Genomic DNA, 14,824 nt, shown 5'->3' with positions numbered 1-14,824 from the left:
AAATCAGTAGATTTGTATGCCAGTGAACAAGACTTTGGTCACAGTACCGATAAGGTAGAAACTTGGGCTGGTTAGTATGTGTCCTTTTTTTTTTCCCTTGTGTTTGTCAAAGTACTCGACTTCGAAAATTGGAAGTTGGTCATAATATAACAACAAAGTTTCGAGTGGGTAAATTAGATATAGCTGCACAATCATACTAAGATTAACTGCTGTCAAAATTGTAGTAATTGGAAATAATGAAACTTTGTTACTTAATAATACAAGTGGGACACAAAATGAGGGATGGGGGATGCTTGGAGTTTCATGCAAGGCTTTGTAAAACAAAATAATTTTGTTAAATGCCCATTTTTGTCTGGCTCTCTCTGTAAGCAAAAATAATGTTTGCATCCACAAGAAAGACGAATGAGCTGTGCTTTTTCATGAACCTCCTCCGTTTTGTGGATTCATGGTGGAGAGTTCCTTTGGTTAAAACTGTGGTGTGTGGCCACTGCTTTTGTGGAGAATGCACTTTCTAGATTAAGTTTTTCAACAAAGTACCATTGTGTTGCCTGTTAGCTTTGGAACAATATTGTTGCTGCTGTTGTTGTTGTTTTGTGCAGCACATGAGTGTTGAATATCTGGAACTAATTCAATTTATTGCATAGTTTATTAAGTTGATCTGTATCATGGGTATGATATTTGTAATGTAGCACTCAACTTTTTTCTTTTTATGCTTCTGGCAGTTTATTTCATTAAAAGCTATTAGATTCATGGCAAGCAGTAGTCAGACAGAACTAATAATTGCTTTCTTAGGAACATTTCTTAGCATGTTATGAGTGTTCAGCATTCATAACTGCAGTAAAATGCAACTTCTGTATTTACTTTGTTACATTTATTACTTTGTTATCATGGTTGTCTGCCCTCATGAGTGAAATCAACTGCCATTGCTGTTAGTGACCATCGGGTGAGCCAATGCAAAAGCCTGTGGTGTATCACCTAAAGGACAACAAAAGATTGTTTTCTGCTGCGTCTTCATCAGTGAGATGACTGTTGTCTCTAATGTTGCTGTCAACAGTAATCCATATCTGCTGTTACCGAGCACACATGAGTAGTAGCATAACAGGTCCTGCAGAATTTTGTGAGTGTGCTGACGAAGCACTGCAATTCTCTGATTCATGTATCATTTTACCATGCTTGTCGCTGTACATAAGTAGACAAAAAAATCAATTTTTATGCTGTTGTTCAGCGATGGCTTGCAGTGTTCTCCTGGTATGTTCAAGGAATGCTGATAAATTGTGTGACCGGCGAAAATGAGGGCACCGTATTTTGTAAAAATTAATTCAACTTTCATTTTTTATCATTACGTTGCGTCAAGTGCTCGATCTTGGCGATAGTGACAGCACAGCTTAATCTGTGCCAATAAAGATCAGAGAAAAGAAAAAGTGGAAAATGAAATAGATCATTGTAAAATATAGTTCGTGGTGGTGGTGCCATCTGTCGTCATTACAGTGAGACATGCCTCCCGCCATAAATGGCAGATGGCGCCACTGTTTCGTTGCAGCAAAATCAGCATTACTTTTAGTGGTGCTCGTGCAGATCATGGCTTTATCTTGAACAAAACAGGCAAGCAATCTTTGTAGATGTGATACTTGACCGAACCCGCTGCAAAATGCTACTTCTGTATGAAATCTCAGTGGAAATCAGCCAGCAGTTTAGCTGGAAAAGGCTCAACGGTGTCTCCCGGTGCCATCAATGCAGGTCCTCGGCTGCTCATTTTCTCATACCTGGATCCAGTGTCACTGTTGCGCTGTGCCCAGGTGTGCCATGCATGGCGTGACCTTACCCGTGATCCTTACCTGTGGCAGCGCCTGTGCTCACAGCCACAGTGGCGCGTGAGCTCGACCACTGAGCGCAAGCAGCTTCAGCTTCTGCGTCGTCTCGATGGCCACGTGGACTGGCGTGCTGTATTTTGCCAGCGGTTCCGCCTGAGGCGCAACTGGCTCCGCGGCAGCTGCCATGTGCGCACATTCCACGGGCACACACAGGTGGGTGGAGCGTCTGTTGATTGGGCTGGCACAGGCACATTTTTTAAAACTGTGAGGCACAGAGAAGCTGCAGCTTATGCAACCGTAATCTTTACTGGGAAATGCTTGCGGCAAATGCTACGCACGAAGGCGAGCTTTCTGGTTCTTTTCTTTCTCTCCCCCGCACGGCAAACGCCGCGGATGCGTGGAGTTGAGCGTCATCTGATAGTGCTTCAAGGAACTTGCGCCCATGCGGTGTGCACCTGCTGTTGATCTGCTGTGACCATGTGACTTTTTGTACCATCTCCGGGGCTTCATGAGCCATGTAATGCTTTCGCATAAAAATTTACGACTAGGCACAACTTTGATGCTTGAGTGGAATCACTCTGCCATACCCACCTAAGCGTGGCAAAGTGGTTCAAGAGGGAGTCCTCTAAAAACAAAGTTGACAGCAAGAAAAAAAAATTCTTTTCTGGCCTTAAGCTTTTAGTGCTTTGAGTTGTCAGTTATTTACCCTCATGCTTTTACCTTCTGGCTTACTGGTGAGCACAGATGTTTTGAATTGAATTGAATTTTATTTCTCGTTCATTCAACGAGGGTAGGCTGAGACCAAAGACATAAAGCTTGATTAAGATCTCAGCCCCCGTAAGCGACAAGTTTGACAGCAGATTACACACATATGTGCAATTTCCCAAGTTACAACAGATTTTATTGCTGTAAAGAAAAGTCATAGGAACAATGTCTGTTGTCATTGTATTCAAATACTGATAAACTTATAATGCAATGCACATCACGACTAAGTACAAATAAACATTTCAGATTTTAATGATGTTCTAAAATTATACAAATCAATTTTCTTTGTAAAAATAAATGTTATCGAATCTGTAGAGCATTATAAGCAAAGCAACAGCATGTGCACAAAAAAAAAAAGATATCACATATGCTAATTGAGAGCTAAAATAATACAAAATAAAATGAAAAACATTGAATAATAACACTGAAGAAATGTTGGTCTCGGGTTCAATCCCTGCACTGGGACACATTTTTCCTCGGTTTCAAAGTTTGTTGCTCAAGTTAACTGAGAACGGTGCTTTTTTTTATTACTCTCTGCTGCAGTTAGTGTGGATGGAAAATTTGTCCTTCTATGTATTTAATGCACATTCACAGAAATGTCACAATGAACCTCAACTGTAGTTGCTAGTGTTGTATGTGTTATATAAATTCCAAATGAAGCAGTGTACAAAACACAACACAAAAAAGGACCTCAGACTTATGTGGCCTCACAGAATTACGATTCGATGTCTAGCGAAGCTGTTTCTTTTGAGCAGTTGCAATAAGAATTTTGAGCAGTTTCAGGAATTTCAGTTATTAAAACACATACTTGGAAATGTTGCCTGCATATAGGACTTTCAAGCTCTTGTTAAGGAATTTTCTTTGCACAAAGAAATTCATGCATACATTTTACTTTGTGGGAACATTGGCCATAATGTTCTATTTTCACTAAACTTGATCTTCGTGGCATTTATAGTTGCCTTAGGGCAGCGTGTTCAGTTCTGCGCCATTCATAAAACATACTTATGAAGCTCCGGAGTGCTTGCATAAGTAATTTATGTTAAAGTCTGCAATTAAACCCACACTTTGAACTTTTCCTAAATATCAACTCTTTATTTTCACCAAATATAAACAAGGTGGCTCATTTCGTTCAAAGTGGACACCGGGAAAACCTACTACAAACCTTTTATAATGCATAAAAATAGGGGGGAAAACGAGGGTTCAGTAATTATTTGCAATGCTTTTAATTAAGCAAGAAATGAGTTTCACCACACATTTCACTTAATATGCCCCCATTTTCACCAAATTTGAACTCAGTGTCATGTACAGTTCTTTTAGGACTCTAGGAAACATTGCTGATTACGACAGTATGGTATTATGGAGTATTTGCATTAGTCATATTGAACAGAAACTGTAATTAACCTATACAGATAAAATATTTATTGTACATCACCCATGACATACTTCTTACTTCAACTAAATAAAACGTGTGTTGCATAGCTCACTGAGGAAGACTAGGAAAACAAACTAGATGTCTCATATAACGCATAAAATTTTTCTGAAAACGAGTATTCAGTAATTATTGTCAAAACACAATATTTAAACTATACAGTTGAAACTTGCAGTACATGTCACCCATAGCTTGGTGTCTATTTTCTCTAAATATGAAATTGCTGACATTGTTAGTTCTCCCAAAGCAGTGGGGAAACTTTGTGAGTGTTTCATAAGACGCGTCTAAACAAGCCAAAAACGAGAGCTTAATTATTCTCATTTAGCCCCTATTTAACAAACACACATCAGAATTAGTCTGCATATTGCCTTTAAGGTTTACCTCATTTCCTCACAATATAAACTTTGTGAGCGATCAAATTTTTTCACTAAACCATGATAACAAACGTATAACATTTGGAGCGCTTTTAGTCGCACTGACAGCTTCACTGTAAAAATGTGTACAGTCCATGTCATAAGTTTACGGACTGCAAAATCAGAAAAAAGGTCAAATATTTTCACCTCGTGTGCACCTAGATTAGTATTCGGATTTCTAACCTCTACTTGTACATGCATACAACATAGTGTGTTGTACAGTTTTACTTGTTTGGGGCACAAGCTGCTGGGGGACTCCACTTTTAAGGAAGCCCATGCTCCCATAAACTATTGACACCAACTCCACAGTATAGCCGACTCTTAAAGTGAAGTCTTGGTATAGTGTTCAAGCCAGTATGGCTTCGTTGTTTCTTCAGATATACGAAAAGACAGTATCCAATATGATGTGTTCAGCAGGTGTACGCTAATAAAAAAATGTTGTCCTTTATGTCAAACCTCATCTGTAATCTGCATTGAAATGCCAATCAAGTGTGTCGATCTTGTCTTTTCCCATGGTCATGCTTTTGAGTTAATGACTTGTTGCTTTCACTGAGAGATGTTGGTGTTCTTTATGATTTCCTTCTTCTTCTTTTTTGCTTTTGTTGGATCCGATACAGCTCTGTTCAATTTTGTTAACATTAATTGGAATTGGAAAGAAGGCTCGAAACCTTGTTTGGACTTATAGTCAACAAGACTAGTACTGGATCCGACAGCAGTACAGATGCTCAAAATAACAGCATGTATATCACTATACTACTTCATTTGTCAGCGTAGCAGGGGGCGGCAGAAAGTTAGGTGGGCAGATGAGATTAAGAAGTTTGCAGGGACAACGTGGCCACAATTAGCACATGACCGGGGTAGTTGGAGAGGTATGGGAGAGGCCTATGCCCTGCAGTGGGCGTAGCCAGGCTGATGATGTTGATGATGCAGATGTAAGGATTCAATACTCCTTGTGTGACAGAGGCAGGTACCCATTTTGGGAGACTGATCGAGAACGGGCGCATCCCTAGTGGCTCATGAATGGAGTAGCCCATATATGAGAAATTTAAGACAATCAAGGAATCTGTTGAATATTGTAAGCTATTCCATTAACCCTTTCATGGGCAAATTTCTCGTGTGTAGCATAGGGGTTTACGTACATGGTTTTTTACACAAGGCATGGTTGCGAGTGTTCTGTGTAAAAATTTCAGATTCTTTCAAGTAAAATTTACGGAAGTACTCTGGTCTCACTGCCCAGTAGCTGCTGCCCAAAAACAAAAAATTATTTTCGTACACATTACTCTAGAAACTTCAGAACACTTGAGGGGCCTCAGGGAAAAAAGAAAGATGGTTGTTCACTTTCTGTGGTACTGCCTGAAGCAGGGATCTCTGCACTAAGTGGCACAATGCAGCTCTGGCAAATTTATGGCAAACACTTCCCTGCTACCTTCATGCTGCAGTGCGGGTATGCAGTATCTACAACAAAACTGACTATCATCAGGTTCCGAAGAAATTAAGCTTTTTTTTTTTTGCTAAGAAAATTGTTTCAAAGCTTTTACATACCTTCTGAAAACACAACCGACACGAAACAGTCAGGCAGACAGCATCACTGAGATTGGCTCAAAGCACAGGAGATGCTGTAGGTTCATTTTTGCAGCAACAGAGGACATTACTGCATTAAAAAATTTTTACGCAGTTTATGTAAGATGTTTATGTTTGTGGCGACACAATTTTATGGTGGTAATAAGGCTTCCCACAGGCTTTGTTGCACACATACAGCAGGTGGGAAGTCTACTTCCATCGCCCATACTTTAGAGATATACCTACGAGGTGACATCATACTGTTGTAATCGCACCGCTGGCACGAGTTGTTGTAGTCTCGGTGCTGACGCCCGTTATTGCCAATGGGTCGCAAGCCCCAAGGGTAGCGTTGGCCTGGCGGCCTGGGGCACTGGAAGCATCCGAAGGTCCCGGCAAAGCAAGAGAAGACTGGTAACAGAACAACTTGTTTATTCTAACATAGCAAAAGAGCGGCCGGTCAGTTCGACCGAAGTGGAGAGACGGGAGGGCACGTAACTCAACAGTACAAATCGGAGTCTCTCTCCTGGCGTCCGGGGGCAGCTGCTCTTATACTCTCGGCGTCGCGGTCCAAAAGGGAAGGTCACGGGATGAAGGTCACGGGATGAAGGTCACGGGATGAAGGTCACGGGACGGCGCAGCAGGAGCCCACGACGGCGCGAGCGGTTGAGCCGAGAGACCTGCTGAACCGAGTGTAGTGACGCATCGCCAACCGCCCACACGACGGCGCGAACTGTTGAGCCGAGAGACCTCCAGGCTCCTCATTCGGGGAACTCCGCTCCCCGGCTGCCGCGCTTTGACATGCGAGGGCACACACACACACACGCACACACGAAGACACGTGGCACTGAAACACGCCTGGACACGCTTGGCGGGTAGGCGTCGCGGCGTCGTCGGGCGGGCCAAAATGTCCGCCGCTTTGAACAAAGCCCCGGCGTCCGTTGCATCCGCGCCGGCATTACCGCGCGTTGTAGGCGAAACGTAACAGACCGCCCCGCCGGGGGAAGGAGATCCCGATGGTCAGGGGACTGCATCCGCTGTCCGGAGGGATGTCGCTCGATGATGCTCATAACCGAAGTTGGGCGTCCTTGGGCGTTTCTTGAGCGCAGCGCACAGAGAAGGCCTCGTTCTCACGTTCAGGTGCACACAGGACACTGCAAAGTGACTTCGGGAGAGTTGACATTTTTGTTCTCGTTTCCGGCAAGCGTTAGAACCACGCCAAAAGTCAACCGCTCAGTCAGCAAGCACGGCACAACCCTCACTAAGCCCTGCCAGGCTCTTCCCCCTTTTATACTGCTGCCTAGTTCCTTACAGTAGTTTAGCAGCACTCAGAACGCGTCCACAAATCGGAAAAATTGCACTAAAAAGCACATCATCACTTTGAAACACTACACAAAAGCAATAGGTTAAAAATCCTGCCTCAGGAAGAAAAACATCAGTAACAAGTAATTTTGAGGCTGATTCCCACGTTAGGGGCTTCGACTTAAGCCATCGGCGTTACCGTTGAGACTCCCCTTTTTGTAACGCACCTCAAAGGAATATTGTTGCAAAGCGAGGCTCCAGCGCAGGAGGCGGCCATTTTTGGGAGAGATGGTCTGCAGCCATTGGAGAGGGCAGTGATCCGTTTCAATGATAAACCTCGAGCCGGCTAGGTAACATGACAATTTCTGAACGGCCCACACGATACACGCACACTCTTTCTCGGTGGCGCTATACGCCTGCTCACGACTCGTCAGCTTACGACTAGCATACAGGACGGGGTGTTCTACTTCTCCATTTTCCCGTTGGCACAGTACAACGCCCATGCCTCGCTCACTAGCATCACACTGAACAACGAACCCTTTTGTGTAGTCGGGCGATCGTAGCACAGGCTGGCTTGTTAGGGCGCTCTTTAGGGCGCTAAAAGCTCTTTCCTTCGTCTCATCCCAGACGACTGTTTGCGGCTCTGTCTTTCTTAGAGCATCCGTCAAGGGAGCCGCGATATCAGAGTACCTGGGGATGTACCTCTGATAGTAGCCGGCGACACCTAAGAACGACCGAATATCGGTCTTCGTGCGCGGTTGCGGGAAGTCTCGCACAGCGGCCACCTTTATTTCAGAGGGGCGGCGTCGACCCCGACCAATCACGTGTCCGAGGTAGACAACCTCGGCCTGTGCTAACTGGCACTTGGGAGCCTTGACTGTCAAGCCCGCATCGCGCAGGCGGGTTAGCACTGCCCGCAAGTGCGCCATATGCTCAGGCCAGGATGCGGAGAATATCGCTACGTCGTCTAGATACGGTAAAGCGAATTCTTGCTGTCCCCGCAACACTTTATCCATGAGGCTTGAAAAGCAGTATGGCGCGTTCTTCAAACCAAAACTCAAAACTTTAGGACGGAATGTCCCCATTGGTGAAATGAACGCCGCATACCTACTAGCCTCTTCTGTAAGTGGAACCTGCCAATAACCCCTGACAAGATCTAGGGTGGAAATAAACTGAGCGCTACTCACTCTCTCAAGGCGCTCCTCGATGTTAGGGATCGGATAAATTTGATCCTTAGTGATGGAATTAAGCCTGCGGTAGTCGACGCAAGGACGAGGTTCCTTGCCCGGTACCTCAACTAAAATCAAAGGGGAGGTATAATCACTCTCACCCGCTTCAATAACACCGAGCTGTAGCATTTTCTTTACCTCAGCCTCCATAATATCGCTCTGGCGGGGTGACACCCGGTACGCCTTGGATCGTACTGGCTCTGGGGAGGTAAGTTCTATGTCATGAGTAAGGACAGAAGTCCTACCAGGCCTCTCAGAGAACAGACCTTGAAACTCTTGTAAGAGCTGGTGTAGTTCGGTTTTCTGCTCAGGCGACAGCGATGCTTTACTTATTAAGTCACTAATGACTTGATCGGTGTCTTTCCTGTTCGTCACTGAGCCTAGTCCCGGAAGCTCGACCGGAAGCTCTTCTAACTTTCCCGCATCGGGAATTTCCTCTCCAGTATCTGGTGCCTTTAACGCTACAGGCTCAATTTTATCCCGTTCGGGCGTGCCCTGAATACCAGCTTGCTGCGCCTCTGACCCTTTCTCATCGTTCAACAATGTCGGCCCCGCAACTACCGCCTTTGCAGCGAGCTCCCGAACCTTCGATCTGGTTAAGGCCTGAACGCTAGCCTCACCAAACAAAAGCCCCTTCTCGCGCAGGAGGTGATCGGACCTGTTCGAAAATAGGTACGGGTACTGGGGGGGCAGCATAGATGACACTGCGGCCTCCGTCTCAAGTGCTCCGAAAGGTCCTTCAATAAGCACTTTTGCTACCGGCAGACACACGCTATGAGCTTCCACTGCTTGCTTGATCCATGCGCACTCGCCCGTGAACATATCGGGTTCTACGTAAGAGGGGTGAACTACATCCATTGTAGCTGCGGAATCGCGAAGCACTCGGCACTCTTTCCCGTTCACGAGGAGGTCTCGCATGTAAGGCTCGAGAAGCTTCATGTTCTCGTCAGTGCTGCATATAGACAAAAACACGACTTGTGTTTTTGTTTCTGGACACTGCGCCGAAAAGTGACCCGGCTTCTGGCACGTATAACAAACGCGCGCTTGCCTCGTCTCGAACCGCTTTCTGCGTTCGGCTTCGGTTGCCGCCGTCTCCTTACGTTCGGTCGGACTGCTTTCACTCGCATCCGCACTACGTGTATCCCCCTTTGCTCTCATGGGTGTGAACTTCGGCCTCTCAAACTTGGAGCCAAATTCACCCTTTTGACCGTCCTTAGCTCCACGAGCCCGACGCGTCACAAACTCCTCGGCTAACTCAGCGGCTCTAGCCACCGTACTAACGTCTGGCCTATCCAAGACCCAGTACCGCACGTTCTCAGGTAACCGACTATAAAACTGTTCTAGCCCGAAACACTGCAGAACTTTCTCGTGGTCACCAAACGCTTTCTCTTCTTTGAGCCACTCCTGCATGTTTGACATAAGCCTGTACGCAAACTCTGTATATGACTCACTTTTGCCTTTCTCATTTTCCCGAAACTTCCGACGGAACGCCTCCGCTGACAGCCGGTACTTTTTTAGCAGACTCGATTTCACTTTGTCGAAATCCTCTGCCTCCTCTTTCTCCAAGCGAGCGACTACGTCGGCCGCCTCGCCGGGTAGCAAAGTGAGCAAGCGCTGTGGCCACGTTTCCCGAGAGAACCCCTGCTTCTCGCACGTTCGCTCAAAGTTAACCAGGAACAAACCAATGTCCTCTCCAAGCTTAAACGGCCGCATCAGGTCAGTCATTTTGAAATATACTCGTTCTCCTGCACCGTGTGCCTGACTTCCATTACGAGCGCGTTCCATCTCTAACTCGAGGCGCTTCATTTCCAAAGCGTGTTGACGGTCGCGCTCTCTTTCTTTCTCTTGTTGCTCTCGTTCTATCTGTTCTTTACGTTCACGCTCCTGTCTTTTTGCCGTCTCCCTCTCCTCAATGGTCTCAAGGCATTCCGACAGCTCGTCATCCTCAGCTTCTAACTCAAGAATAGCCCTTAGCAGTTCTGGTTTTCTGAGTTTGTCTGAGACATCCAGACCCAACTCTCTCGCAAGCTCTAGCAATTTCGGTTTGCGCAACGACTTCAAATCCATGGCTGCTCTGAATGCTGCTTTCTCTACTGTCCACTATTGTCTTGCCGCAAACTAACCCGGTAGCAACGACAACCACAATTACCAGCTCTGTTTCTGACACTAACAAAAGCCTGGCAAAACTCAGAAGAAGAAAGTCCCGCACTCACCAAACCTCGCAGCCAAGAATTCCGCGCAGTCGTTCCGCTGCAGGCAACCAGTCATCACACAGGGCTCGTTGCGCTGCTCCCGGATGGTCGTTGAGCTGCTCAGCATACAGTCAACCGCATCTCTTCGCTGCTGGCCTCCGTTGTCGCGATCTCACCGCTGGCAACCAGATGTTGTAATCGCACCGCTGGCACGAGTTGTTGTAGTCTCGGTGCTGACGCCCGTTATTGCCAATGGGTCGCAAGCCCCAAGGGTAGCGTTGGCCTGGCGGCCTGGGGCACTGGAAGCATCCGAAGGTCCCGGCAAAGCAAGAGAAGACTGGTAACAGAACAACTTGTTTATTCTAACATAGCAAAAGAGCGGCCGGTCAGTTCGACCGAAGTGGAGAGACGGGAGGGCACGTAACTCAACAGTACAAATCGGAGTCTCTCTCCTGGCGTCCGGGGGCAGCTGCTCTTATACTCTCGGCGTCGCGGTCCAAAAGGGAAGGTCACGGGATGAAGGTCACGGGATGAAGGTCACGGGACGGCGCAGCAGGAGCCCACGACGGCGCGAGCGGTTGAGCCGAGAGACCTGCTGAACTGAGTGTAGTGACGCATCGCCAACCGCCCACACGACGGCGCGAACTGTTGAGCCGAGAGACCTCCAGGCTCCTCATTCGGGGAACTCCGCTCCCCGGCTGCCGCGCTTTGACAAGCGAGGGCACACACACACACACGCACACACGAAGACACGTGGCACTGAAACACGCCTGGACACGCTTGGCGGGTAGGCGTCGCGGCGGCGTCGGGCGGGCCAAAATGTCCGCCGCTTTGAACAAAGCCCCGGCGTCCGTTGCATCCGCGCCGGCATTACCGCGCGTTGTAGGCGAAACGTAACAATACATAGAGGTTTTCTGCCATGATTTTTTGCTTGTCGTGATTGAACAGAGTTGCACTGGCACAAATTCGTCGCTCGGCATTCCTGCCTATATAAGTAACATACTTGGTGAGAAACTTCCGTCAAACCTCAGGGGTGTATACAATGAAATCGTCACTTTAAATGCTTTTTGAACATCGGTGACAGTGTAAGCTCAGACATGTACAGTGCCCCTTTGCCCTTGTCTCGCACACAGGCCGTGTTCTGCGTCCAGTTCGACGACACGCGCATTGTGAGTGGCTCCTCAGACAAAACGATCAAGGTGTGGAACATGCGCACAAATAGTCCCTGGTCGGTGATGACTCTCGTCGGTCACTCGGGCACGGTGCGCTGCCTTCACCTGAGCGGCAACCGACTAGTCTCGGGCTCCAGTGACTGCACGATAAAGGTATGCTGCACAGCATCACAGCACTCGATACAGTCTATACAGTCTATACAGACCTGCTCGGTCTGTATAGACTGCAGTATGTACAAATAAATAAATAAATAAACTCGTAGGACGGAAGCTTTAGCAACTATTTTATTGTCGTTCAGAGGTCAGAAAGACTTCACGCGAGCGGTACTTCAATTGCAGTGAAGTCCTTGTATCACTCTTTACAGTCTAACTTTTCATTTCTGACATGACACTTTCAACTTGTCGCATTTTATGGTAAGCGAAGGTCCAAGCCTTCTAAACCCTAAAAATATACTGGCAAGCATCAGAGCACTCATAGGAATTTACCAGAATGCTTGTTTGTACTAATCAGTTTCGGTACCCAAAAGGTGGGTCTGTCTTGACATCACAATACGTTGGCTTGCTCCCTTCTGCGATAATTGGGTTGCAGTGCGCGGTGAGCACAGCCTAACAGTATCTGTGCAGCACTCATGCTTAATTTTTTTATGAGCACTGTCGTCATGCCAGCTGTACTGCTACACAACGTCAGCAAACCTTGCTCTGTGTTGCGACATCACAACAATGTCGACAGCACCAGGTTGGCCCTTTCGAGAGCAACTTCATTATCAAACTAAGATGTGTTATAAATGCTTCCCAATTTTCATCCTTGGGGAATTCCTTTTTATGTGTGATAAGAGTGTCCTAGAGTATCTTCACCTTCAAAAATATATGTCTGTATTGCAGTAACATGTGTTTTTGATCCCTTGACACATACCCATAGAGCATAATGTGTTGGAAAACTTTAAACAGCAAAGTAAACTCAGACATCTTACCCTATTTAATGAAGCTCTGGGGAAAATATGGTAGAAAGCAGATAACAGGGAACCTGTCGGGTTCACAAGTTGCCTCGAAATTTTTGCATGTGCTCTTCACTAAAGCCATTACCATGCTAGTTTGACACAGACTGCTTTCTTTTTATAAAACTGCCCATTGCAGGATTTTGGCTTCTGCAAGCTTGGCATTGGCTCTACCAAATGGCAGCAGCTGCTCTTTCCGCAGCCAAACTGAAATGTGTTTCATCTTCACAGTGCAGTCTCAGCTCGCAATTCCTATTTGTCCATGCCAGCCGAATTTTTGTTTTTCTGCTCTTGAATATTTGTTCTCTTATTCGCATGAGTGTTTTAAGTGTTCTCAATTTAATGAAGTGCTCTATTTAACCAAATCTGTCTCAGGTCCCGTCCCGTAGACTTTGTTACTTCGAAGTTTTAACAGTGCCTTTTCTGGCTCATTTTTTTTTCTTTACACGCATCTGTAGGTGTGGGACTTGAGTACGGAACACTCCTGGTCCAGCATAGCCTGTAAGGGCACCATGGTTGGGCACATAGACACTGTGCGATGCCTCCAAGCTGATCAACGCCAAGTTGTCAGTGGCTCCTACGATCGCACTCTTAAGGCATGTTCTTTGTTTTTTTACTATTCGTTATAATTCTTGGAAATGCTAACTTGTTTATCTACTTCAGGTGCTGTGTGCACAATTGTGCACATATGTCCATGTTACATGCTTCCTGAAACACTTCTGATTGGGCCTGTGCTGCAAGCTTGAATAATATGCGTAAAATGTTTTAGTAAAATGAGTTGAAATGTAGACAGCTGGGCATTTTCTCTCGTTATGCCATGAGGAAGCAGGTTCACTTTGTAGGGTCTCAAACATGGTCTTAGGACAAAGGAAGAACAACACAATAGGGCAACAATCACAAAGGCATTTATTGCACCTTTGATACACTAATGCCTGCTAGTCGAATTACTGTCCACAGAACATGCCAATGGGCACGTGACAAATCGAAGAAGTCCGACTCACCATGACCGGATAGCGAGCGAATATTGTCACATGGTAGTGACGGTCGAGAACACAGTAGCAAAACTGTGAATGGTGAAACTAACTCTTTATTGGGCGAACCTGTGCCTAAAAGAACAAGCTACAATCAAAGCGCAATGATAGTGGCGATCACACTCAGAGATCGACAAAAATCTGATCTGGCAGTCAAGCGCGTCGGCATTTATACATGAGTATCGTTGAAGGTTCCAGAGTAATTGCTGGTGCCCGCTTGTCTGCGAGAAAGTTCTACATAATTCGCGTCGTACATGCAATCAGATTACACAAGCGTCAGTGACAACAGACAGCAGATAGAACCATCGATAACATTCGAGAAACTTCCAACACGTTAAGGTGCATCCCGCGCTGAACGATAACATTTGTTAGATGATGAAAAGCTGTCTCCCCAAAAAATATAAACTAGTAAACGTGTCCATATGTTCATCCCCACGCTGGACACCAACGCCTAATCGTTCGCATGTATGGTCACGTGAACAGTGGCGCGTTCGAACAAATGTGTTTGTCCATTCCAGTGTCCTGCTCCTAAGACTTTCCCAGGGCAGTCCCACGAAGCAGGTTGGCAGATGTGTGAAACATCTGCACTGCTCGCCGACCCCAAGCCAAAGGGGAAGAGCACCCGTTCCCTTTTCCCTATTCCCTTTTTTTTCATATTCCCTTTTGCACCTGAGTAACCCCGCCATTAAGTGACGTTAGCAGCGCAACACTCGTGCCATCTCTCATGCTAATCTGCAGCCACACTGCCTGCCGCCGGCACTCAGCTACGCGGAGAAGCCAGATTACAGGAGACATGAGAGTTATGCGGAGAAACCAACATCAGGGGACGCGTGGGAGTCCCCGCAACAACTTCCATTGTTTTTTACAATGTCCTACATCTGGCATATTTTTTCACGTGGCTCTTTAAGAGCTTTCCAAGTATGCTGGA

At 46.3% G+C, this 14,824-nt stretch overlaps 1 protein-coding gene across 2 annotated transcripts in view; it reads left to right on the top strand.

The window, feature by feature from the left end:
• LOC126527208 (uncharacterized) overlaps nucleotides 1–14,824 on the top strand; it is a 33,049-nt gene that overhangs the window by 4,717 nt on the left and 13,508 nt on the right. For both annotated transcript variants that reach the window (XR_008611656.2, XM_050174955.3), the window contains exons 5-7: nucleotides 1,738–2,024; nucleotides 11,832–12,023; nucleotides 13,324–13,461. Coding sequence is in view for 1 of the 2 variants with exons in the window: in XM_050174955.3 (XP_050030912.1) it covers nucleotides 1,738–2,024; nucleotides 11,832–12,023; nucleotides 13,324–13,461 (617 nt within the window). In the remaining variant the exon portion in view is untranslated. The remainder of the gene's footprint in view (nucleotides 1–1,737; nucleotides 2,025–11,831; nucleotides 12,024–13,323; nucleotides 13,462–14,824) is intronic.

This window comes from Dermacentor andersoni, chromosome 9 (assembly GCF_023375885.2).
Source record: "Dermacentor andersoni chromosome 9, qqDerAnde1_hic_scaffold, whole genome shotgun sequence".
NCBI classification, from domain to species: domain Eukaryota; kingdom Metazoa; phylum Arthropoda; class Arachnida; order Ixodida; family Ixodidae; genus Dermacentor; species Dermacentor andersoni.
The sequence above is the reverse complement of the archived record's forward strand: the minus strand, read 5'-3'. Positions and strand labels throughout refer to the sequence as shown.